The following is a 24,375-nucleotide window of genomic DNA, read 5'->3' on the forward strand; positions in this document are numbered from 1 at the left end:
GTTTCGGCCTCGGACAAACCCCTCGTGGGGGCTCTTAGCACGTTTTGGGGGTTGTTGCTTTATGTCGCGACATGCCCCCTTGATAGAAAACTCCCTTTTTTGCCCTTTTTCCTGCCGTGAAGGGTCATGGCGGCCGCCGCAATGGGCGGGAGGGAGGCGGGTACTGCAGGCCCTTTCCCTCGGCCCACACTGGTGGAAACAACCCCGGTACATCGCGCTGAATTTGGGGGTTTCAGCACCCCAGTAACCCCCTAAATTTGGAGGTTCCAGCACCCCAATAACCCCCTAAATTTGGAGGTTCCATCACCCCAGTAACCCCCTAAATTTGGAGGTTTCAGCACCCCAGTAACCCCTAAATTTGGAGGTTGAAGCACCCAGTAACCCCCTAAATTTGGAGGTTACATCACCCAAGTAACCCCCAAAATTTGGAGGTTGCAGCACCCCAGTAACCCCCTAAATTTGGAGGTTCCATCACCCCAGGAACCCCCCAAATTTGGGGATTGCAGCACCCAGTAACCCCCTAAATCTGGAGGTTCCATCACCCCAGCAACCCCCTAAATTTGGAGGTTGCAGCACCCCAGTACCCCCTAAATTTGGAGGTTCCATCACCCCCCAGTAACCCCCTAAATTTGGAGGTTCCAGCAGCCCAGCAACCTCCTAAATTTGGAGGTTCCAGCACCCCAGTAACCCCCCTAAATTTGGAGGTTCCAGCACCCAGTAACCCTCTAAATTTGGAGGTTGCAGCACCCCGGTAACCCCCTAAATTTGGAGGTTGCAGCACCCCAGTAACCCCTAAATTTGGAGGTTGAAGCACCCAGTAACCCCCTAAATTTGGAGGTTGAAGCACCCCAGTACCCCCCTAAATTTGGAGGTTTCAGCACCCCAGTAACCCCCTAAATTTGGGGATTGCAGCACCCCAGTAACCCCCTAAATTTGGAGGTTCCATCACCCCAGCAACCCCCTAAATTTGGAGGTTGCAGCACCCAGTAACCCCCTAAATTTGGAGGTTCCATCACCCCAGCAACCTCCTAAATTTGGAGGTTGCAGCACCCAGTAACTCCCTAAATTTGGAGGTACCATCACCCCAGCAACCCCCTAAATTTGGAGGTTGCAGCACCCAGTAACCCCCTAAATTTGGAGGTTCCATCACCCCAGCAACCCCCTAAATTTGGAGGTTGCAGCACCCAGTAACTCCCTAAATTTGGAGGTACCATCACCCCAGTAACCCCCTAAATTTGGAGGTTCCAGCACCCCAGTAACCCCCTAAATTTGCAGGTTCCAGCACCCCAGTACCCCCTAAATTTGGAGGTTCCATCACCCCAGTAACCCCCTAAATTTGGAGGTTTCAGCACCCCGGTAACCCCCTAAATTTGGAGATTTCAGCACCCGGTAACCCCCTAAATTTGGAGGTTCCATCACCCCAGTAACCCCCTAAATTTGGAGGTTACATCACCCAAGTAACCCCCAAAATTTGGAGGTTGCAGCACCCCAGTAACCCCCTAAATTTGGAGGTTCCATCACCCCAGGAACCCCCCAAATTTGGGGATTGCAGCACCCAGTAACCCCCTAAATTTGGAGGTTCCAGCACCCCAGTAACCCCCTAAATCTGGAGGTTCCATCACCCCAGTAACCCCCTAAATTTGGAGGTTCCAGCACCCAGTAACCCCCTAAATTTGCAGGTTCCAGCACCCCAGTACCCCCTAAATTTGGAGGTTCCATCACCCCAGTAACCCCCTAAATTTGGAGGTTTCAGCACCCCGGTAACCCCCTAAATTTGGAGATTTCAGCACCCGGTAACCCCCTAAATTTGGAGGTTCCATCACCCCAGTAACCCCCTAAATTTGGAGGTTACATCACCCAAGTAACCCCCAAAATTTGGAGGTTGCAGCACCCCAGTAACCCCCTAAATTTGGAGGTTCCATCACCCCAGGAACCCCCCAAATTTGGGGATTGCAGCACCCAGTAACCCCCTAAATTTGGAGGTTCCAGCACCCCAGTAACCCCCTAAATCTGGAGGTTCCATCACCCCAGTAACCCCCTAAATTTGGAGGTTCCAGCACCCAGTAACCCCCTAAATTTGGAGGTTCCAGCACCCCAGCAACCCCCTTAATTTGGAGGTTCCATCACCCCAGTAACCCCCTAAATCTGGAGGTTCCATCACCCCAGTAACCCCCTAAATTTGGAGGTTCCAGCACCCAGTAACCCCCTAAATTTGGAGGTTCCATCACCCCAGTAACCCCCTAAATTTGGAGGTTCCATCACCCCAGTAACCCCCTAAATTTGGAGGTTGCAGCACCCCAGTAACCCCCTAAATTTGGAGGTTCCATCACCCCGGTAACCCCCTAAATTTGGAGGTTCCATCACCCTGGTAACCCCCTAAATTTGGAGGTTCCAGCAGCCCAGTAACCCCCTAAATTTGGAGGTGGCAGCACCCCGGTAACCCCCTAAATTTGGAGGTTCCAGCACCCCAGTACCCCCCCTAAATTTGGAGGTTGCAGCACCCAGCAACCCCCTAAATTTGGAGGTTGCAGCACCCAGTAACCCCCTAAATTTGGAGGTTGCAGCACCCAGTAACCCCCTAAATTTGGAGGTTCCCCCGCTCCAAATTTTAGGGGGTCACTCCGCAGCCCCCCACTCTCAAAGTGATGCTGGGGCTCATCCCCACAGAGGGCTGGGAGAACCTCAGAGCCTATTTTATTTTATTTTATTTTTTTTTTTTTTTTTTATTTTATTTTATTATTTTATTTTATTTTATTTTATTTTTTATTTTATTTTATTTTATTTTATTTTATTTTATTTTATTTTATTTTATTTTATTTTATTTAGTTTATTTTATTTTATTTCAGGACAAAAACACCAGCACCCACCAGGACATTAAACAGCTTTTTTTTTTTTTTTTCACGGAGCAAAGTGGTTTTGTTTTTTTTTTGTTTTTTTTTAAATTAATTTTCCGCCTTGGCCGTTGTGCACAGCCCTTTTCTGCCTTTTCCCTTTTTATTTTTTTTTTTTTTTTTAATTCCTTCCTTCTTCCGTTTTTTAACTCTTATTGCTTACGTTATTGGAGGGGCCCGGCTCATCCGCTCCCCACATGCGTGTCCCCATTTTTTTTGGGGGGAAAAGGGTTTTTTTTGGGGAAAAATAAAGGGGTAGGGGGGGCTTTGCCGACAGCACAGCTGGACCTGCAGGTAATGGGGAGATTTGGGTTGGGATGTAGGAAAAAAGGCAGAAAAATGTCTTGTTTTTCCCCATCCCCGTTCTTCCCTCCTCCATCCTCCTCTCAGGGTCCGGGATTTTCCAACCTCCGGTCCCAGGGAAGGGGGAAAGTGATAAAAAAAATCCCAACACACCCCCACCCCCCACTTCAAAGTCCACCCCGTTGTCCTTCCCCCTCGGGACTAATAATAATAATAATAATAATAATAATATAATTTTTTATTATTACTATTATTAATGAATTATTGGAATCCTCACCGACCCACTGCTCCCCAAGGAGGATGAGGCAAGGCAGGGGGAACAATGGGAATCAATTTTTCCTTTTTTTTTGGTTTGTTTGGAGAGGAAAGCACTAAACCCTCTTCCAAAAACTGGTTTTCCCCCACAAACTCGAGCTCTGGGCGTGACAAATTCTGTTTTCCAGAATTCCCCGTTTCCAAGCCTGACCAGCCCTGGATCTCCACATATCCCCGGATACCCCGGCTGCAGGTGAGGAATTTCCCATTCCAGGGGAAAAAAAGGTAATAAAAAAGGTGGAAAACCCGGATAATCAGCGTGAGAAGAAAGAAGAGAATAAGCAAGACGAGACAGAATGTTAATTAGCGAAGATAACTGCATACCTCGCGAGGCAATGAGTGCTGATTCTTTTTTCTGCTAAAATACGCGAGTAGCTCACGCTTTTAATACTTCTGCAAAGCGATGCCACAGCCCCAGCAGAGCCCTGGGTGTCCCTTCCTCCTCCCAACTCCTGAGCTGGGGCTGGGGTGCCCAGGGTCCCAGAATTTTGGGGACACCCCACGGCCAAGGTGGGAGGGTGGTCTGTGCTCCTGCCCCAGGATGGGAAAGGGTCCTGGGGGGCCCAGGATAGGGCGGAATGAGGGTCAGGGTGGGGATGTGGGCTGAAGGGGGCACAGGGAGGGGCAGCAGTGCCTGCCAAGAGGGTTTTGGGCAGGGAGGAGGGATGGGGGAGGCTGAGGGTGGATTTGGGGAGAGGTGGCTATCATTTGAGGCGACGGGAAGCCGCTTTTCCCTACGACCCTCCTCATCTTCTGCTGTACTAGTAGGGGGGTGAAAGAGGCGGGGGGGACATAACTTGGGTGCATGGTGGAGTGAAAACACACAGGGAACCCCATCCCCTGAGGATTTTTGGGGCCAAACAGCTCGGAAAAGAGCCCTGAGGACCTGTCACCCATCACCAGCACAGCTGGGACCTCCCCAGACTGTGTACAAAGGGGCAGGTTGGGATGCGTTAAGGGAGGAACGCTGGAGAAGCCAGGCCAGGTTTCCTGGGCTTGGAGTGGCAGTTCGTAAAGTAGAAGGCAGTTGAGCCAAAAAGCAAAACCCTTCCATACGTGTGTGTCCGTGTGGTTTTGTCTCTGGGGAAGAAGAAGAAGAAGAAGAAGAAGAAGAAGAAGAAGAAGAAGAAGAAGAAGAAGAAGAAGAAGAAGAAGGTGCTTGTGGGGTTTCCTGCCTGGAGCAGGGAAAGCATCAGAGCACAAAGAGACACAGGCGTCCACGAGGTGCGGGGCTCCCAGTTTATTCCTGCCCTGGGCCAGCACCTCCTGCTCGCCCTGAGCATCATGCCCCCTCCACCCCCTTCTCCCACCCGCTGGCAGCACAAAGTGGGAGCAACACCACTGGATTTTATCATCAGAACCAGCCCTGGTTCCCCCACCCTTCCCTGGTGGAGCCAAGCGCCGTTTCCTTTGGGAACAGGCTCCTTCTCCCCCAGGTTGTCCCTTTTCCGGGATCAGGACTGCAGCAGGTGCAACGTTCACCCATTGCTGTGGGGAGACACCGGGGCAGACAAATCCCACCCTGCGCCACGACAGAGCACCCCTGTCACCCACCCCAGCGCCCTTCAAGTGTCACTTGGTGTCCTTTGGCTCGTCCCGGAGACAAGTTTTCCCCCAGCTGTCTCTCCGCATCCATCACACCGAGGGGCGTCGTAGCCCTTAGTGGTCCCCACCGCTGTGAGCTCCAGGCATGTCCCCGGTGAGCCGTGTCCTGGCAAGGGGCGAGGGCCCCGCAGCCTTGGGGAGGTGGCTACGGCGGTGCTTGGTGAGATGTGAGCCCTGGCTGAAAGCCTCGCCGCACTCAGGGCACTTGAAAGGCTTCTCGCCGGTGTGGACGCGGCGGTGCCGCTCCAGGTGGGACGCCCAAGCAAAGCCCTTCCCGCAGTCGCCACAGGTGTAGCTCTTGTGCACAGCGTGGCCACGCTGGTGCACCAGGAGCAGGGGGGCCTCCCCGAAGCGCTTTCCACAGTCGCCGCACTTGTAGGGCCTCTCTGGCGAGTGCGTCTTGCGGTGCTGCAGCAGGTGAGCCTTCTGCGTGAAGCGCTCGCCGCAGCTGCTGCAGGGGAAGGGCCGCTCGCCCGTATGGACGCGCCGGTGCCGCTCCAGGTGCGACGCCCACACGAAGCCCTTCCCGCAGTCGCCGCAGCGGTGCGAGTGCTCCCGGCTGTGGCACCGCTGGTGCCGCGCCAGCGCTGGCCCCGCGCGGAACAACTTCCCACAGTCCCCGCAGCGCAGGGGCTTCCTGCCCAGGTGCGTGCGGCGGTGCCGCGCCAGGTCGGAGCTCTGGCAGAAGGTCTTCCCACAGGCCGGGCAGCGGTGCGGCCGCTCGCCCGTGTGGCTGCGGCGGTGCTTGGCGAGGTGCGAGCCCTGGCTGAAAGCCTCGCCGCACTCGGCGCACTCGAAGGGCTTCTCGCCGGTGTGGACGCGGCGGTGCCGCTCCAGGTGCGACGCCCACACGAAGCCCTTTCCACAGTCCCCGCACTTGTGAGGTTTGTCGGCGGCGTGGCCGCGGCCGTGGGCCGCCAGCTCGGCCGCGACGGCGAAGCGCTTCCCGCAGTCGCCGCACTTGTGCGGGCGGTCGCCGGCGTGGGTGCGGCGGTGCTGCAGCAGGTGCGAGCTCTGGCTGTAGGTCTCACCGCACTCGGGGCAGCCGAAGGGCCGCTCACCTGTGTGGACGCGCCGGTGCCGCTCCAGGTGCGACGCCCACGGGAAGCTCTTCCCGCAGTCGGCGCAGCCAAACGGCCGCTCCCGGGCCGGTCCTTTTCCACGCAGGGGTTTGGCACAGCCGAGTTTGGGGAGCGTGGTGGGTTTCAGGGCCCCGGGGGACACGGCTTTGTCTGGGCGCTTCGCTTTGCGCCTGTTGGAGCCGAGGGGCTTCTCCCGCTCCAGGCTGTGGGATGAGCGCGGTCCGAGCCCAGCGCTGTTCTCCGATGCTCCTTTCTCCACTGCTTTTTCACTCACCAGCCCCTGAGCTGCTGGGAAAGGGGAGAGGCAGGAAAAGGTGAAAGCGTGAGGAGCAGGATTTGAAACAATGGAGTAGCAACGGGATTCTCCTTAAAAATTCCGCTTTTTCACTCACCAGCCCCTGAGCTGCTGGGAAACAGGAGAAGGAGGAAAAGGGGACAGCGTGGCCCTGACTGGAGCAGGGGTAGGATTTGAAACAAGAGAGCAACAACAAGATTCCCCTTAAAAATCTTGCTCTCCCAGAGAGGAGGAAGAGAGATACAACACGGACCTGATCCCAGTTTGAGCTGGAAATGTGGAGATGCCAAGGGCACGCCCGTGCCAGAATTTTCAATTTGAATTAGGAGAGATCAATAACATTTTCCTGAAGAAAACGAATTAAGGAGAGGGCTGGGTCTTGGGGAAATCCCCCTGGAAACTTGCCCAGATCCCTCCACCCCTCTTCCCAAACTGCTCTGCTTGGAGCAAGGAAAGCACAGGGGGATATACAATAGGGAAGGAGATTTTTGGGGGTGTCCTTACCCAGGGACATGAGTGTCTCGTAGCTCTCATGCATCACGTCGAGGTACAGGGCCTTCTGCCGCTGATCCAGCAGCACCCACGGATCCATGGCAGATTCCTCCCTCGGGGCTCCCCAAAATCCCCTGCAGGGAGGAGAAATCCTTTGAAATCGAGGAATTCCCACCCCCGCAGTGCTTCCTGCTCGAGATTTCGTGCTTTTCCTGCGGTCACTCCGAGGAATGTCGGGTTTTTTTTATAGTCCCTCCATCCAGGCGTAATCCTGAGCATTCCCAGAGCGGGGACAGCGGGGCAGGAGGGTCCCCGCTTTGCCCCCGCCTTTCTGGCCGACCCCATCCCGCAGCATCCTCTTCCTCCCGGTTCCCGTGCCGCCGGGAATCAGCGGTGGGGCCCTGGGGGCTGTATCCAGGAGCATCCCCATCCCTGCGGAGCCCAGGGCTCCCTCTCCATCCCGCTTATCCCTTGTCCTCTCCCCAAAGGAGCTGCTGCTGCTGCCGGGAACAAGCCCCCCCACCCCTCTGCCGTCTCCAGCCGAGCCGGGAACCCCATCCCTGCTCCTCTTTCGCCCCGTTACCTGCCGTGCCCGGCTTCCACAGGGGCTTTTCCTTAGGAGAAGTGTCCTCCGTTCCCACGCCGAGGCTGCAGGGAGGGGGCGATGCCCAGACCCCTCCCCACCTTGCACCCCCAGGACCACGGAGCCTCCCCCAGCAGGACACAATGGAGGCGATGGCGAGCGCGGCTCCTCTCCGGAAGCCCAAGCCGGTATCCGGGAGAGAGAGAGGAGATGCCGAGCAGCAGCTCCGCTTAGCCAGAGCCCTCTAGAGGTAACGCGATCCCAAGCCCGTGCCCAAAGCTCCTACAAACCCTTCGAAACCATGGGAACACGCGGGACCGACCCCCCGCCCGCACCGCTTGCTCCTGCCCTTTCACCCGCGTAGTCCCCCCAAGCTGGTACCCAGAGGGTTTGAGGAGCCTGCTGGAAGCTCTGCCGGGAACATTGGGATGGCAGAAGCAGGGATGGATGGATCGCGCGTTGGGAAGGGTTTCGCTGCGATCGCCCCCCAGGTGAAAGAGGGGACGCTGTTGGTTCCCAATCAGCAGCGGGCGGGAAGGAATTCATGTTTTTCCACCTGGAAAAATAGCCCTGATGGTGTTTTCCTGGTGAAAATAAGTGGGTTTTCTCCCCTCAAAACTCCAGGTGAGCCGCGTCGGGATCTGTGATATTTAGATGATCCCGAGATGGTAAAGTCTCTGTCTTTCAGCCCCGCTGCTAAAGAAGGAGTCGTAATTCGTCTGTGCTGGTTTTCAAGGTTGTTTATTTCTCCTTATCTAAAATATTTTCTCTCTGCCCTGCAGCAGGTCTGTCTCGTTCCTCTGTGCTGGTTTTCAAGGTTGTTTATTTCTTCTTATCTAAAATATTTTCTCTCTGACCTGCAGCAGGTCTGTCTCGCAGGACAGCATGCGGGGCTCTGCCCCTCAGTGGGATGTTACAAACATTATGTACCAAAAACTACTATGTGTTTTATTTACAATAATGTGCCAATATCTATCCTATCACCCATGTTGAACAGTGTGTCCCCAGCCTAAACCAATAAAAAAATGCCAACACCACAGTGAAACGTGGAGGGCATGAAGAAGAAGAAGAAGAAAAAGGACAAGGCACGCCCAGTTTCCTCCATCTTGCCTCCTTTGAACCCCTTACCTAGAATCCTAAAATTCTACTTTTGCACCTGTGCCACACTAATTACTACTTATATCAAGCAGTCAGAGCTTGTAATTCATCCTGTAAGATTGAAAACTCTTTTCCATGGACAGAGATCAGAGACAGTGTCTCTCGGGGCTCTGTACAGGGGGGTTTCTGACCCCCTGCCAGGGTCCCAGACCTTCCAGGGCAGCCAGAGGGATGCCCTGGATTCCCCCAAGCTGCTTATCACAACCCCACGAATAAAAGTGGTGGGGTAAATATCCCTAAACCCCCCAGGCTGGGGCAGCAGGAACCCCTGGATCCTCAGGGTTCCCGAAGAGCTCCGGCAGGCACCAGGGAGCAATTACAGGGGCCAGCAGCTCCAGAATTGCTCTTCCCATCACCCCACACCACTTTGGAGTAGAAGACAGCATGGGGAGAGGTTTATTGCTGGGAAAACTAAATAAAATTGGGAAGGGGGGGGAGGCTGCAAAGGAAGCAGGAAAGCCCAAGTGCTGGGATGATGGATCCTTGAGGATGAGGAGGGTGAGGAAGGCAGTGTCAGGATGGCTGAGTGGCCTAAGGCAGCAGATTCAAGGCCCTGCTGTCCCTCCTGTGTGAATTCTGGTCTCCATGTGGAGGTGTGGATTCGCATCCCACTTCCGCCACATGTTTTTCCTAAAAAGTCATTTTTTTAAAATCTAATTTTCTGTCTTTTTTTCTTTTCCTACCCCTGATAAAAATTTGTCCCTGTCATATCCACTCCCTCCAAACACTGGAAGCCCCAGTAAGATCACCCTAACACGGAACCTTCACTTCTCCAAGAGAACCCCAACTTCCTCAGCCTGGGAACGTCTCCGTGGGCTCCTCTGGACTTCCTCCATCAGCTCCGCATTCTTCCCACGAGGAAAACCCCAATTTTGGACAGTTTCATCCATGAAACTCCTCCCTGGTGCATTCATTTCTTGCCTTAAGCCCCCAATCCCAAAAGTGTTGCCTCAGAGTCGCACGAGTACGTGCCACAGGTGCATGCAGAGAATCCTCCGGGCAAGCAGGAAGTGAAGGACAAGAAAATGCTTTGAAAGGGCATCTTTCCTCAACAGGACCTGCCCACACCTCTCCAACCTGTGCCTGCCGGCCCAGAGACTCATTAGGGCTAATTATCCCATTAATAAATCCACACGGGGTTTTCCTTCCCCGTGCTTTTACACAAGCGGTCCTTTTTCATCTCCACAGGGAAACGCTCCCAGGTGAGCACCCTCCCCCGTTCCAAGTGCTCTCCAAACACGCGCATGACGTCCCACACCGCTTGTGGAATGAAATCCCACTTTTTTTTTTTTTCCCCTCCACTCCTTCCATTAAGAAAAGTCAACCTTAAAACCCAGAAAAGAGCAATCTGGAAAGAAATCACCATGCCTTCTCCCACCCTCTGATTCCCCGTGATGCAACTGGTGTCAGGCGGAAACTCGCCTTCCCCTAATCTTCAGGGAATCAACAGATGGGAGCAGGAAGATGGGAGGGACAACTTTTGCAACTGGTGGATTGTTAATGCCCAGACAATAAGTCCCCATCATTGAGGCTGATCCCAAAGCATCTTGTTGGGGCAAGCATTAATCCAGGTCTTATCAGGACCACGTGAAACCACAGCTGCCTTCACTCCAGACTCTCTGATGTGCCGGGGAATGTGTACCTGGGCCAGTTTCATTGTGCAATTCCCAAATCTCTCAGGATTTGTTTTTCCAGGCGGGGAAAATGTGTGGTTTTGGAAGTTCGGTGTTGGTACCCCACGGGGGAGCAACCAGCGAACCACAAAACATAAAACCAGACCCAAACCAAGGGGGTTTTCTCCCCGCAAAAAAATGCTTTTACTTTTTTGACAATCCAGCTGGTGGAATTTCTTAAATGGAGACATGCTCCAAGACCAAAAAAAAAAAAAAAACAAAACAAAAAAATCAAGAAAAACCTTCAGTCCTTCAGTTTTTCTTATAAGGAAACTTTCCGAAGGTGTTTGGGAAGGAGATGTCCTTGCTCAGGAACTCACGAACTCACGGGCCACGAGAACCATCAAGGACCTCAAAAACATCCTGTGACTCATAGGATTCCACCATTCCGTTGTGAAACTCCCCACTCTGAGGGGTGCACCACCGGCATCTGAACACAGACAATCTCGAGGTCTGATTACTCGGAACGCCGCCGCCGCCACCGCTGGGTGGATCCAGAGGAGGGCCAGAAGTTCCGCGGGACCACCAGTTAAGACTGCAACCATCACTTCAAGAGCACCGAAATTACTGCTTAAATCAGACTGTGACCACCACCCTGGCTCAAAGGGACCAGCCTGTGCTCTGACTCTGTGGTTTTAAGCCGATTTTCTGTATTCGTTGCATTTATTGTAATTTTTCCATTCAATTGTAACTATGACTTATATAATCTCTTACAAGGTATTTGTGTGGGATTGATTTTCCCCCGCTGGTTTATGTTCAGACCAGCACAACCAGGAGCATGGTGTCGGGAATCCTGCAGGAGCCACAAAAATACCCCCACATGCCACCAAAAAAGCAAAACTCTGGGCAAAACCCACACCGTGGCTTCTCCTGAAGAGATCCCTTGGGCACAGCACCACAAGCCCCCAGTTTCCATGTCACAGTTCCAGCTAAACTAGGAGATCCCATAAATGCAATCTGCATTTGACGTGAATCTCTGAAATTCTGCCTAAATTCTGTTTGACTGAATGTTCCTTCATCCTGAGATACTTTATGATCATATTTAGTGAAACCCCGCAGTTTTGTGGTGATTGAACAGGAGCTCTCGGTCCAAGAACGAAGAGATGGTTCCTCAGATGAGTTTATGGTGCTTTGGCAAGTCCGAGGTCTCCATTCTGGAAAAATACTGGTCTCATTTCTAGAAAAATACCTAGTTTTTGCCATTTCGGTGAAGTTCTGGGTGATCTTTAAGTTCTCCTTCCCACCCAAACAATTCTTCATCTCCTCTATTATAATGGAGGCAAGATCAAGCCAAAATTGTCAACACCTAAGAGCATCCAGTAGATGAATTTTCCCTAGGAATGCTCATTTTCACCCCTGAAATCATATTTTGAATGCCAGTTCAAGGTCTCCCCAGGGTTCAGAAGGATGCCCATGGTTGTTCTCCAGATTTCAGCCGTCTTTGTGCAATACCAGGAAAAAAAAAAACCCAAACCTGATTGTTCCCTTCTGGGAAATTGCTGCCTCTGGTGGAGCAGGGTGCGGTCACATCCCAAATCATGCAGTGGACAGATGACTTTACTCCAGTGAGTAAAGGGGGAAAAAAAAAACCCAGCAGAGGAGCTGACAGCCCAATTTCTGGTTCCCCTTCTAATGACAAATGACACCTCACTCTGTTCCGGGTTGCACTGATTGGCAGAGGTTTTTTTGGGAGCACCAGGGTGCTGGTTTGTTTTTTTTTTTCCCCTTAGCTGGGGTATAAAATGAATTCCAGTCTCAGCAGAGGATTCATCTTCCTCCTGGAGCGATGACTGGGACTGGTAAGTGACTCCTCCCCTCAATCCTGAGCTCTTAGTGGGCTTTTTTTCCCCCCCTGGTTTTCTTTCATCTTTGTTGTCTGGGTTTGGTGTTTTGGTTCCATTTCTTTGCCACCTCCCCGAGGGCACAGCCACAAACCTCCCTTTTTCCAGCTGGACTTTTCCATGGTCACCCGGAGATCCGGACACCGTGGGCAGGGGGAGACCTCCCTTCAAATCTCAGGTGTGGGGTGATCCTGGTTTTTCAGGAAACACGGGCACGAGCTGGGAGTCTCTGAGGGCCATCCCACAGGATGCTCCAAGTTGGTGGTCTCTCCACATCTTCCCAAAAAACATCTGATGGAAGGTGGAGATCCAGCTGACACCTCCAAGACCTGGTGTCCCAGCATATTTGCTCTGACCTCCAAACGGGATCTCCCACATGGTCCATAGGTTGGTTTTTTCCCAGCCCAGCTATGATGATTCTGTGATCAGGGCAGGTCAATCCAACCTTATCCCACTGCTAGCAGGGCTGCAGGAGCAGATTTCAGATTTTTCACTCGTGGTTGGTGTCTTGATCAGCTCAAGGGGCTGTTGAAACGCCTGCCTCAGGTGTTGGGGTGATAAAGGCTCCAAGGTGGATTTCCAGCAGATCCACCCCAGATCTGCAACAGAAAAAAACAAAAAAAACCCAAAAAAACCCCCAAAAAAACCCCCCAAAAAAACTAACAAAAAACCCCCCCACAATTCCCAGGGATTTTCCAGCAGTAAGAATTACCCAAAGTAGAGTTTCCGACGCCTTTTGTTTTTCCCTGGATGAAAATTGGCAGCACTCGGGAGAAGGAAAAGAAAATGAAAGTTATTTTAAAAAAACAGAAATCAAAACTAGGAAAATCCCAAGGGTGGGGGGAGGGGGGAACAGGGGACAGGATGGGACAGAGTGTGGTTCTCAGCCCAAATTTTCTTTCACTGTGAAAATTTTAAATAACATTGTGTCTGTTCTGGTGGAAATGGAAATTTTGGGTCTGTTTGCTGCTCCCTGTGGGCGTCTCGAAGACACAGCAATTTTAAAGGAGAGGATTTAAAATTGGGAGGGATTTTTAAAAAGAAGAGATTTTAAAGGAGGGGATTTTAGAGGAGAGTAAAATTCTCTTCTCTAAAAGTAGAAAAAAATTAATTAGGGAATTTTAAAGAAGATAAATCCCATCTCTCTTCATCCCTCCAATTCATCCACCTTTCTGTGAAATTTTATTTCCAGCTCTCCTGTCTGTGCAAGTCTTCATCAGATCCATCTGCCCAATCCTGTCTTTTCCCTCCACCCTTCACATAAAAACTCCCCGAATTACCCAGGTGTGGGAAAGGTCACTGGGGACAACGAGCTGCCTCGATTCTTTGCACATGAGTGACACTAATTACTGTTCTTGAAAGCTTTGGAGCTTATTCTAAGAAGGTCAGAGTCATTTTGGGAACTCTCCACAACAGCTGTACAGGCAGAACGTGAATGTGGAGAACTAAAAGATCATCTGTGGGCTGATTTCTCTTAGAAAACAGGAATCACCGTCACTGACGTCTCTTGACACCTTCCATGATGGACCTGCCCGGGCCAGGGATTTCACAACCACCCCCGTTCCTCTTTTTCGGTCTTGGATACCAACATCCTTGCAGCCAGTTTGTGCCATCAGGAATGCCCTTGACAGCCAACGCCGTGTTATTGCTTCTTCTTCTTCTCTTCTTCCCCTCCCCAGCCCTCTTCCAAATCCTCCTGCTCGCCGGTCTCCTGAGCGCCAAACGGTTCCCGTGCTTCCCCGAGTATTGTCTCCACGACCGGGACTATGAGGAGCTGCTGAAGATTGTCCAGGATGGGCTGGAGCCCACGGCTCACCCGGCGCACGTGGTCGTGGTGGGCGCGGGGATTGGCGGGCTGACGGCGGCCAAGCTGCTCCGGGACGCTGGGCACACGGTGGGAATTCCACAAGGCTCTCCCGGGCTTGTTTCCCTCCTCTAAAGGTCTTCCAGGCTGGTGAGGGAAAAGGAAATGCGGTGGGTCAACCAAAATGGTGGAGGAAGGAAGGGAAGGAGATTTGTCTCCAATGATTTCCCCTGAAATCATGAAATTTCCCCGGTTCCTGTGAATCGAACGCGTCCTTGGCGTACTGTCTTTAGGGCAGCAGAAATTCCAGGGGTTCCCAAGCCATCCCAAGGCACCTGTGAGTCTCAAAGAGTGTTTTCAATGCACGGAGGGACAGATTGGTGCTGCTTTCAAAGCCCTGTTTGATCCTGAACCACCACGAGAACCTTCTCACCGAGCTGGTGTCCAAATGCAACCCAGAAATTGGGAAATGAGAAACTGCCCCATAGGCAGAGGTGTCTTGGCCAACAGAGAAGGGTTTGGATCTACAAGGTGCTTCATTTGCTGTCTGAAGGGGATCTGTCCCATCCTCTGGACCTCGTTTTGGGAGTGTTTCACTTCAGACAAGCCATTTCCCAAACACTTCCAATATCCACCCGAATTTTTTAGGTTACCATTCTGGAAAGGAGCAGCTGGGTCGGGGGCCGGATCCGGACGTACCGCCCTGAGGGACAGGACTGGTACGTGGAGCTGGGACCCATGCGCCTGCCAGGCAAGCACAGGTAAGGACACGTCCACCCCCATGGTCAGGTGAGGGACCAGCCCGATGTGGGGAGCGAATCACCCCCATTGCTTCCCCGGGGTTCAGCGTCTGTGCCAAGGGGGCAAAACGCTTTGGTGGCAGAGCTGGGGGGGGTTTTAGGTTGTTGGGTCTTGGCGCCGTCACTCTGCCCTTTCTCCAGGCTGGTCCGCGAATTCATCCGCCAGTTCGACCTGAAGCTGAATCCTTTCATCCAGAGGGACAACAACACCTGGTACTTCCTGAAGGGTGCTCGGGTCAGGGCTGAGGAGGTGGAGAGGAACCCTGACATCCTGAATTACACCGTGAAGCCATCGGAGCGGGGCAAGAGCAGCGTCCAACTGTACCGGGAGGTCCTGGACAAGGTACAAGATTTCCCATGGTGTCCCCTCAGCTGAATGATGAGTTGGAGAAAAGTTGGCCGTAAAGCGGGGAAGACTCGGCCCTAAGTCGGGGAAGAAGAGGGTCCTTCTGGAGTCAAAAGCAGAGAGGCTCGTTCAGAAACAGGGACAGGTGGTTGCAAAACCCGTCTTTGTCCGTAAGAAATCCTTTGGAAGGAGTCCACCAGGACTTGGGTGAACAGAAAATGCCACAGCAAGGCACAGCTGCCTGAAACTTGATGTCCAGAAACTCCAGGGTTTACCAAAACCCTGAAATCCTGAGGGAATTTTGGGCATCGCTTTTGGAAATGGATCTTTTTCCGGTGAAAATGCCAATGTTTCTTCTCCAGGCTTTTAAGAAGTTCCAGACCACCGACTGCAGGAAGTATCTGGCTCAACACGACTCCTTCTCCACCAAGGTAAGGGGCTTGGGCTTGAGGGCAAATTTAATACCAGCTCTTGATAATTAAGCTGCTCTCCCTGCTTTGAGAAGGGCCTGTGTCACTCCAATCCCACCCTCTGTCACCTTTTGGATGCTTTTCCCTAATGAATGATCCCTTCTACTTAAAAAAGGCTGAGAAAGGGGCCAGCACAGCTCCAACGGAGCCCTAGCTGAGGTAAAAGCCTCAGGCTGCGTCTCTTCTCCTGGGGTCTCCAGGAATATTTGATCAAGGTGGGGGGGCTGAGCCGAGGAGCTGTTGACATGATTGGTGACTTGCTGAATGAGGACGCGGGGTTCTACCTGTCCTTCCTCGCCTCACTGTGGGACTTCGACGTCTTCTCTGATGAGAGGTGAGTGCTGTCCCTCCAGCCCAACCCCGTCCCCACAACAGAAAACGTCCGAGCGATTCCGAACAGGAACCGCTCGCGGCTCGACGGGTCCTCCAAGCTCCACTGGCGTCTCCAGCAGAGCCGAGGTTTTTACACTCCCTAAACCTCAGCATCCTCCCCACACCTCCCGCTTCTCCTCCCTTTCAGTTTTGATGAAATCACCGGAGGGTTTGACCAACTGCCCAGAGCCTTCCACAAGGCACTGCCCAACGTCGTCCGGTTCAACTGCACTGTGGAGAAGGTCATGACGAAGGGCGACAAAGTCCGAGTGTTCTACCGTGCTCCGGACACACTAGCCCCAACCATCATCACTGCAGATTACGTCCTTGTCACTTCCAGTGCCAAAGCTACCAGGCACATCCAGTTCCTCCCGCCGCTGTCCCCTGCCAAGGCCCATGCCCTGCGCTCCATCAACTACGCGAGTGCCTCCAAAATTATCCTGGCATGCTCCGAGAAGTTCTGGGAGAAGGACGGGATCCACGGAGGGTACTCCGTCACCGACCGCCCCTCCCGCTTCATCTACTACCCCAGCCACAACTTCTCCAGCGGGGTGGGCGTCATCCTGGCTTCCTACACCTGGAACAACGACGCCGAGTTCTTCCTGCCCCTCACAGACGAGAAGTGCCTGGACGTGGTGCTCCAAGACCTGGCGGACATCCACCAGGTGAGCAAGGAGTACCTGCAGTACACCTGTGACCAGCACGTGATCCAGAAGTGGCAGCTGGACCAGCACTCCCTGGGGGCCTTCGCTGCCTTCACCCCGTACCAGTTTGTGGATTACTCGCAGGCCCTGTTCGCTCACGAGGGCCGGGTCCACTTTGCTGGGGAACACACGGCCCAGCCCCACGCCTGGATCGACACCGCCATGAAATCGGCCATCAGGGCCGCCAGCAACATCCACCACGACAGCGGCGAAGCCCTGGCGTCAGACAGCAAGTGGTTTGGGAGACTGACGCAGAGGGAAGAGCTCTGAGCGTGCCCCAGCCATCTTTTGGTGGTGTGAATCCGGTTCTTTCCGAGGAAAATCAGCAGAATTCATCAGCCGCAGAGATGCAACAGAACTGGGTGTCCTGGAGCAGGACCAACGGGTTAAAAACATCATGGGGAGACGAGGGGAGCACTGAAATAGTAAATCAGAATTATAAACACTTAATGGGGGTAGGAGGGAGCACTAAAACCAGGCACTAAAACCAGTCCTGTGTTTCAGGACTGTTCCCCCTTGTCCACCGCTGTAAATCCCAGCTTATTTGCATGCGAGGCGCTTCATGGAATGACTAAGAAGAAATAAAGGTGGGAATTTCTGGTTTCCTTGTGCCTGAGGGCAGTGTCATCACGTATAAATGGTGTTGCCACACTCCAGCCCTTTGGGAAATTTTCACTCTCAGTTCCTCCACCCCAGAATCTGAGAGAGAACCCGGTGCTTCATCACCATCCTCTCCTTTGAGTGATCCAACACAACCAATTAATTAATCAATACGAATTCTTGTTAAGTAATTTAGCATTCCCCGCGGCACCAGTCAGGATGCGATCCCGGTCTCTTCTACCTAAAGTGTGGCCAGCGCCAAGTTGATCCAAGTGTATCAAATAAATTCTCCTGAATCTTCAAAGGAAATCCAAGGTTTTGCTGGAGTTTCTCCTCTCACCAGTAATTGTCCTAAATTCCGTAGCCTTGGAAACTCCATCTGTACTGCAGGTGGGATTTTTTGGACAGGATATTGATAAATGCCCAAAAGGAAACACCAACCCGGTTGCTAAGAGCACCGTGCCAACCTTCACTGTGGTCAGTGAGCTGCTCGGCCTGTAATTCATCCCAATTCCCATAAAATTCCCATAAAACTTGCCCCTTCACCTCTGACTCCACATAGCTGGAGGTGAGCAGCTCCAGGTTCATTGCCAGCCCAAAAACAGAGGTTCCGCTCTCACTGGAGGCAGCAGGGAGGGGATTTGGCAAGACCACCACAACCCTCAGGGTCTCCCAGCATCAGAGAGGGAGATTTATCCCCATTTGCACCAATTAAACCCAGCTAATAATCAATTCAGCACAGAGCCATCACCAGTAGCACATTATGAGCTTGGCCGGGCCGTTTGCCATGAGCTCTTTTGGGAGAGCCAGCCCCAGAGAACAAAAATCTCACAGTTAATTCTTGTTGTTATCCTTCATTTCTTCCAGCTCTGTAAGGCACCTCCCTTGCTGAACACGGCGCTGTTCCTTGGGCGTGACAAAAATCCACGAGTGAAGCTGAAGTCAGGGCAAGTGGAGTTGCGTCACGTTGGGAAATTCATCCAAAAGGCCTCGAGCACCTTCTCGAGCTCAGAACAGAGCCAAACTCCGTGTGCAAGCGTCCACTACAATCGGAAAATTAGAGTTCAAAAGGTGACGCGCGGCGAAAAGAGGAAACAGAAAGGTTTTAGCTGCTTGCTTTGTGAATTCCCTGGAATTCGGGTTCACAGCCTGCAGCCTCCGGGTGCTGCTCCGAGGTGGAAGGACCAAACTTGCAGGATGGAGTTTAAACAGGGCCCCCAGGCTATGGGGAGGGGAGGGCTCAGGACGATTAAAGCTCATTAACAGCTCCCTAATGACTGAGGCGGTGGGGAGAGAAAGGAAGAAAAGGCCCAAAATCACGTCCCTGGGTGGGCTCGAACCACCAACCTTTCGGTTAACAGCCGAACGCGCTGACCGATTGCGCCACAGAGACCCGAGAATTGCTTCCCGCATCCAGGAAAAAATGGGATAGAAGTCAAATTTCATGAGGTTGTACCGAGTTAGAGCAGTGGGGATGAGGATGGAGATTGGCAATGGGATGGAGTTTAGAGATGAAGATCAGGAGTGGGAAATGAGGCTGGGGGCGGGATGGAGGTGAGGATGAGGATGCAGATTGGCAATGGGATGGAGTTTAGAGATGAAGAGCAGGAGTGGGAAATGAGGCTGGGGGCGGGATGGAGGTGAGGATGAGGATGGAGATTGGCAGTGGGATGGAGTTTAGAGATGGAGATCAGGAGTGGGAAATGAGGCTGGGGGCGGGATGGAGGTGAGGATGAGGATGGAGATTGGCAATGGGATGGAGTTTAGAGATGAAGATCAGGACTGGGAAATGAGGCTGGGGGCGGGATGGAGGTGAGGATGAGGATGGAGATTGGCAATGGGATGGAGTTTAGAGATGAAGATCAGGACTGGGAAATGAGGCTGGGGGCGGGATGGAGGTGAGGATGAGGATGGAGATTGGCAATGGGATGGAGTTTAGAGATGAAGATCAGGACTGGGAAATGAGGCTGGGGGCGGGATGGAGGTGAGGAGGAGGATGGAGATTGGCAGTGGGATGGAGTTTAGAGATGGAGATCAGGAGTGGGAAATGAGGCTGGGGGCGGGATGGAGGTGAGGATGAGGATGGAGATTGGCAATGGGATGGAGTTTAGAGATGAAGATCAGGAGTGGGAAATGAGGCTGGGGGCGGGATGGAGGTGAGGATGAGGATGGAGATTGGCAATGGGATGGAGTTTAGAGATGAAGATCAGGACTGGGAAATGAGGCTGGGGGCGGGATGGAGGTGAGGAGGAGGATGGAGATTGGCAGTGGGATGGAGTTTAGAGATGAAGAGCAGGAGTGGGAAATGAGGCTGGGGGCGGGATGGAGGTGAGGATGAGGATGGAGATTGGGAGTGGGATGGTGAGAGGGTTTAGAGATGAAGATCAGGACTGGGAAACGAGGTTGGGGGCGGGATGGAGGTGAGGATGAGGATGGAGATTGGCAGTGGGATGGAGTTTAGAGATGAAGATCAGGAGTGGGAAATGAGGCTGGGGGCGGGATGGAGGTGAGGATGAGGATGGAGATTGGCAGTGGGATGGAGTTTAGAGATGAAGATCAGGAGTGGGAAATGAGGCTGGGGGCGGGATGGAGGTGAGGATGAGGATGGAGATTGGCAGTGGGATGGAGTTTAGAGATGAAGATCAGGAGTGGGAAATGAGGCGGGGGCGGGATGGAGGTGAGGATGAGGATGGAGATTGGGAATGGGATGGAGTTTAGAGATGAAGATCAGGAGTGGGAAATGAGGCTGGGGGCGGGATGGAGGTGAGGATGAGGATGGAGATTGGCAGTGGGATGGAGTTTAGAGATGAAGATCAGGAGTGGGAAATGAGGCTGGGGGCGGGATGGAGGTGAGGATGAGGACGGAGATTGGGGATGTTATAGGTAAAAATGATCAAGCCGAATGAATAATTAACAAAATCTGTTTTTATTTCACGACTGAGATTCGGTTGTAGACTGCCACGGTGCTGGGTGAACACAGGTCGGCCTCTACAGCATGGGATCTCCTCCATCTGGTGAGGATGAGGATGATGGCGTGGGTGAGGATGAGGATGAGGGTGAGGGTGAGGATGAGGCTGAGGGCGAGGGTGAGGGTGAGGGTGAAGATGAGGATGAGGGTGAGGGTGAGGATGAGGATGAGGATGAGGATGAGGATGAGGGTGAGGGTGAGGATGAGGGCGAGGATGAGGATGAGGGCGAGGGTGAGGATGAGGATGGGGATGAGGATGAGGATGAGGGTGAGGATGAAGGTGAGAATGGAGATGAGGATGAGGATGAGGATGAGGATGAGAATGAGGGCAAGGATGAGGATGAGGGCGAGGATGAGGATGAGGATGAGGGTGAAGATGAGGATGAGGGCGAGGATGAGGGTGAGGATGGGGATAAGGGCGAGGATGTAGACAGCAGTGAGGAGCGGATAAAGATCAGAATAACATAAAGACAAAAATGACGATGAGGAAGAGGCAGCCTGGAAATGAAGGCTCGGAGAAAAATGTCACCGGGGTAGCGTGGCCGAGCGGTCTAAGGCGCTGGATTAAGGTTCCAGTCTCTTCGGGGGCGTGGGTTCGAATCCCACCGCTGCCAGGATTTTTTTTTTTTTCAGTCTCATTTTCCTTCCTGCCTCTCTCTTTCCTCACCCGGGAAGACCGGAATTTAAAATCCAAACAAAAGAACCCACCCCACCCCCAGTATAGTGATGAAAATACACGCACCAAAAAAAAAAAAAACAAAACCTAAAAAAACCCAAAAAAACCAACCTCAAACAGACAACAAAAATCGTACGAAAATCAAAAAATCAAATCAAACAAACAAAAAAAAACCACCACCAAACAGAAGCACACACCCCAAAACAGTTTAAAAACGCACAAAAAATGTCAAACTCACAACAAATAACTCACAAAAAAAAAAAAAAAAACACAAGGAAACGAAGCAAACGAAAAAAAACCCCACAAATAAGTCCCAAACAAAAAGCAACACGCACACACACACAAAAAAAATCAAGCCCACAAAAAAAAAGCCTTTTAAAAAAAGCGAAAAGACCCTACCCCAAAAAAAAAAAAAACAAAACCACCACACACACAAGAAACCCCCAAGCAAAGAAAAAAAAACCCGCGCAAAACCAAAGATCAATGCGCGCACACACACACACACACACACACGAAAGAAAATTAAAAGAGAAAACAAACAAAAATAAACAGGGAACAAAAAAGGAAAACTGAGAAATAGGCGGGGAAATAACGAAAGAAAATCGGGCTCGTCCGGGATTTGAACCCGGGACCTCTCGCACCCAAAGCGAGAATCATACCCCTAGACCAACGAGCCGCTGTGCTGGAAGTGACCTCAAACTGGATTGTGTCCTTAATCCGGTCCAGCCCGTCATTCCCAGGATTTTTTCCCGATTCCCCCCGCGCCTCTTCCCGATCCCGGCGCGCAGAGAAAAGCGACGAAACCTTGGGCGGGGAAAAAAAGAATAAAAGCGGGAAGAAGAAACAAAAAAAGCAAAATTATACCAGCGCGAGGCCCCAGCGAGATTTGAACTCGCGACCCCTGGTTTACAAGACCAGTGCTCTAACCCCTGAGCTATGGAGCCGGCGCGGCTGCTGGGGCTGCCACGGGGGAGTACTGAAAGCGGCTGGAATGGCCCCAAATTCCTTCCCAAAATAATTCCCAACATTTCTTCACAAAATGTAATTCCCAACATTTCCTCCCAAAGTAATTCCCAACATTTCCTCCCAAAAAGGAATCCCCAACATTTCCTCCCAAAGTAATTCCCAACATTTCCTCACAAAATAATCCCCAAATTTCCTCCCAAAGTAATCCCCAACATTTCCTCCCAAAATGTAATTCCCAACATTTCCTCACAAAAAGGAATCCCCAACATTTCCTCCCAAAATAATTCCCAACATTTCCTCCCAAAAAGGAATCCCCAATATTTCCTCCCAAAGTAATCCCCAACAGTTCCTCCCAAAATGTAATTCCCAACATTTCCTCCCAAAATGTAATTCCCAACATTTCCTCCCAAAGTAATCCCCAACATTTCCTCCCAAAGTAATTCCCAACATTTCCTCTCAAAGTAATTCCCAACATTTCCTCACAAAATAACCCCCAAATATCCTCCCAAAGTAATTCCCAACATTTCCTCCCAAAATGTAATTCCCAACATTTCCTCCCAAAAAGGAATTCCCAAATTTCCTCCCAAAGTGATTCCCAACATTTCCTCCTCCCCCACAGAATTCCTCCCGTCCCCCACACCCAATTTTTGTTTTTTTCCCCCCGACACGAGGGCGAGGAACATTCAGGCCAGGAAAGAACCAGCCCTGGGGCACCATCCGCCCCAGAATCCCCAAAACTGGGGCTCAACCCATCGAAAACTGGGGCTCAGCCCTCGGCAACCCCAGTTTCGTTTGTTTTTCACAGGGATTTTGGCCGGCCTTGCTGCTGCTGGAATAACCCGGGTGCTGACGCCTGTTTGTGTCCAAAGGCAAAGCTCAGCTCGTTTTTATCTTTTTTTTTTGTTTGTTTGTTTGTTTTTTTCCCCTCATCGGGCCCTAATTTGGGGGATTTGAAGATATTCGGTTTGTGCTTAACGAACGTGGAACAAAATCCCCCAAAATTAGATGCAGAAATATATATATAGTAATTCCATTCTATTATTTCTAGCCTATCCTATCCTATCCTATATTTTATACATGCCTTCACCCCAACACGTAAATACACATATATATTATGACAAATAGTCATAGAACTATATCTTAAATATATATAGATATTACGTATTTATATGAAGATGAGCCCAGGCAGCACCTTAATGTTTTATTTCCCACGCACGGGCTAAGAACAACCCGGGCGGTTCCAAATCAAACGTGATTTCGACATCAGAAAAGTCATGACCCTGTGGATATCTTCCTTACCCCAGGGATTTTCATTGATTTCCGTCATTTCTTCAGCAGGGGAGGAAGCTCCCACATTTTATTCCCCTGCTTGTGGCTTCACCTCTGGAAGAGCTGCTGCACCTTTAAAATAATGTGGATTTACCAGCTAGCTCATTAAGCAAAAGATATAAATTTGAGTCTCAAACAGCTGAAAATTTTGGGTGTTTCTGCTTTTTCTCATCTCAAACCACCCAGGAAATGTTGTTCTGGATCAAAGAAAGCTTCCCCCCACTTCGCCCCAAGTGTGCAATTTCCTAAAAGGATTTTTGTGTTTTGTGGAAACGGTTCTGAAGCTGACCAGCCCCAGAACTCCCCTTTACCAGCACTTCAGGCAAGAAGACACTTATTATTTTATTATTTTTTAAAGCAGCTGCTTCTTTTCTTTTCTTTTTTTTTTTTTTTTTCGGCAAAACCAAAGTGGATGAAGCAAATGCGAGTTCAGCGGCAGCGCCTTGGCAGAGACCGAGGGTTCCCAGGGGGGGAAAAAAGGAAAAAAAAAAAAAACCAACAACAAGAAATGAGGATAAACAGGTGATTTTGCTGAGAACCTGAGGGAAGATTCAGCACCTAAACCCACGCAAAGCGTGAGAACCGTGAGGGATATTTTGTGAAAGTCTTGTCCGCGGAAAAGCCTCAGCACCGGGAGCACCAAAGGGAAAAATGTGGGTCTTGCTCGGGTCCAGCAGGACAAACATCACTTAAAAAATAAAAACCACAAAAAAAGCACCTTTTAACCTTTTCCAGAGGAGCTGTGGGTGGAGAACCACCAGAGAGGGAGAGCAGACAAAAGCCACACAGGCTCTTCCACACTGGACAGGGCTGACCCGGTGGACGGTGGTCACCTGAGGCAGCTCGGACAACTCTCACAACATCCCCGAAAACCAGCTTTTGGGGGACAATTATTTCCCCAGGTGGGAGAAGGGACCAGGAAATTTCTGGCTGGATTTCTTCTCTGTGGACAAACAGAGGAGCTTCGCTTTGGATGGATGCCCGAAGACTCCTGCTCAGCCCCACCTTCCCCCCAGGTCATCCACCCCATAAATATTCCATTTCCCAGCCGTCGGCACTTCCAAAGCGGCGGAGGAGCCACTCCAAAGCTTCCCACGGGTCC

At 51.6% G+C, this 24,375-nt stretch overlaps 2 protein-coding genes and 4 non-coding genes across 7 annotated transcripts; 2 read left to right on the top strand and 4 right to left on the bottom strand.

The window, feature by feature from the left end:
• Nucleotides 1-4,730: 4,730 nt before the first annotated feature.
• Nucleotides 4,731-7,086, bottom strand: LOC137466741 (zinc finger protein CKR1-like). 2 transcript variants are annotated; one of them, XM_068178424.1, is made up of 2 exons: nt 6,996-7,086; nt 4,731-6,481 (listed from the first exon to the last, which is right to left on the bottom strand). In XM_068178424.1, exons 1-2 carry the CDS (start codon nt 7,081-7,083, stop codon nt 5,169-5,171), a joined length of 1,401 nt encoding a protein of 466 aa, XP_068034525.1. In that variant the 5' UTR covers nt 7,084-7,086; the 3' UTR covers nt 4,731-5,168. The 2 variants fall into 2 exon arrangements, with proteins under 2 accessions (XP_068034525.1, XP_068034524.1); XM_068178423.1 differs by having other exon boundaries at nt 4,731-6,484; nt 6,996-7,084.
• Nucleotides 7,087-11,283: 4,197 nt separating this feature from the next.
• IL4I1 (interleukin 4 induced 1) lies at nt 11,284-17,019 on the top strand. Its single transcript, XM_068178421.1, has 7 exons — nt 11,284-12,196; nt 13,918-14,132; nt 14,691-14,803; nt 14,984-15,185; nt 15,551-15,619; nt 15,859-15,992; nt 16,179-17,019. Exons 1-7 carry the CDS (start codon nt 12,184-12,186, stop codon nt 17,002-17,004), a joined length of 1,572 nt encoding a protein of 523 aa, XP_068034522.1. The 5' UTR covers nt 11,284-12,183; the 3' UTR covers nt 17,005-17,019.
• A 1,634-nt stretch (nt 17,020-18,653) lies between these two features.
• On the bottom strand, nt 18,654-18,727 carry TRNAN-GUU (transfer RNA asparagine (anticodon GUU)). Its single transcript has one exon. It is a non-coding gene; the product is annotated as a tRNA-Asn (tRNA).
• A 2,107-nt stretch (nt 18,728-20,834) lies between these two features.
• Nucleotides 20,835-20,916, top strand: TRNAL-AAG (transfer RNA leucine (anticodon AAG)). The gene has a single exon. It is a non-coding gene; the product is annotated as a tRNA-Leu (tRNA).
• A 666-nt stretch (nt 20,917-21,582) lies between these two features.
• On the bottom strand, nt 21,583-21,654 carry TRNAP-UGG (transfer RNA proline (anticodon UGG)). The gene has a single exon. It is a non-coding gene; the product is annotated as a tRNA-Pro (tRNA).
• A 195-nt stretch (nt 21,655-21,849) lies between these two features.
• Nucleotides 21,850-21,922, bottom strand: TRNAT-UGU (transfer RNA threonine (anticodon UGU)). Its single transcript has one exon. It is a non-coding gene; the product is annotated as a tRNA-Thr (tRNA).
• Between the last annotated feature and the right edge of the window lie 2,453 nt (nt 21,923-24,375).

The sequence above is a fragment of the Anomalospiza imberbis genome, unplaced genomic scaffold, assembly GCF_031753505.1.
Source record: "Anomalospiza imberbis isolate Cuckoo-Finch-1a 21T00152 unplaced genomic scaffold, ASM3175350v1 scaffold_43, whole genome shotgun sequence".
NCBI classification, from domain to species: domain Eukaryota; kingdom Metazoa; phylum Chordata; class Aves; order Passeriformes; family Viduidae; genus Anomalospiza; species Anomalospiza imberbis.

Coding starts and splice junctions, on each gene's coding strand:
- LOC137466741 (XM_068178423.1), bottom strand. CDS start 7,083: ATGGATCCGTGGGTGCTGCTGGATCAGCGGCAGAAGGCCCTGTACCTC. Junction 6,485..6,995: donor CGAGACACTCATGTCCCTGG/GTAAGGACACCC, acceptor CCCCTTTCCCAG/CAGCTCAGGGGCTGGTGAGT.
- IL4I1 (XM_068178421.1), top strand. Junction 14,804..14,983: donor CGCCTGCCAGGCAAGCACAG/GTAAGGACACGT, acceptor CCCTTTCTCCAG/GCTGGTCCGCGAATTCATCC. Junction 15,993..16,178: donor GACGTCTTCTCTGATGAGAG/GTGAGTGCTGTC, acceptor CCTCCCTTTCAG/TTTTGATGAAATCACCGGAG.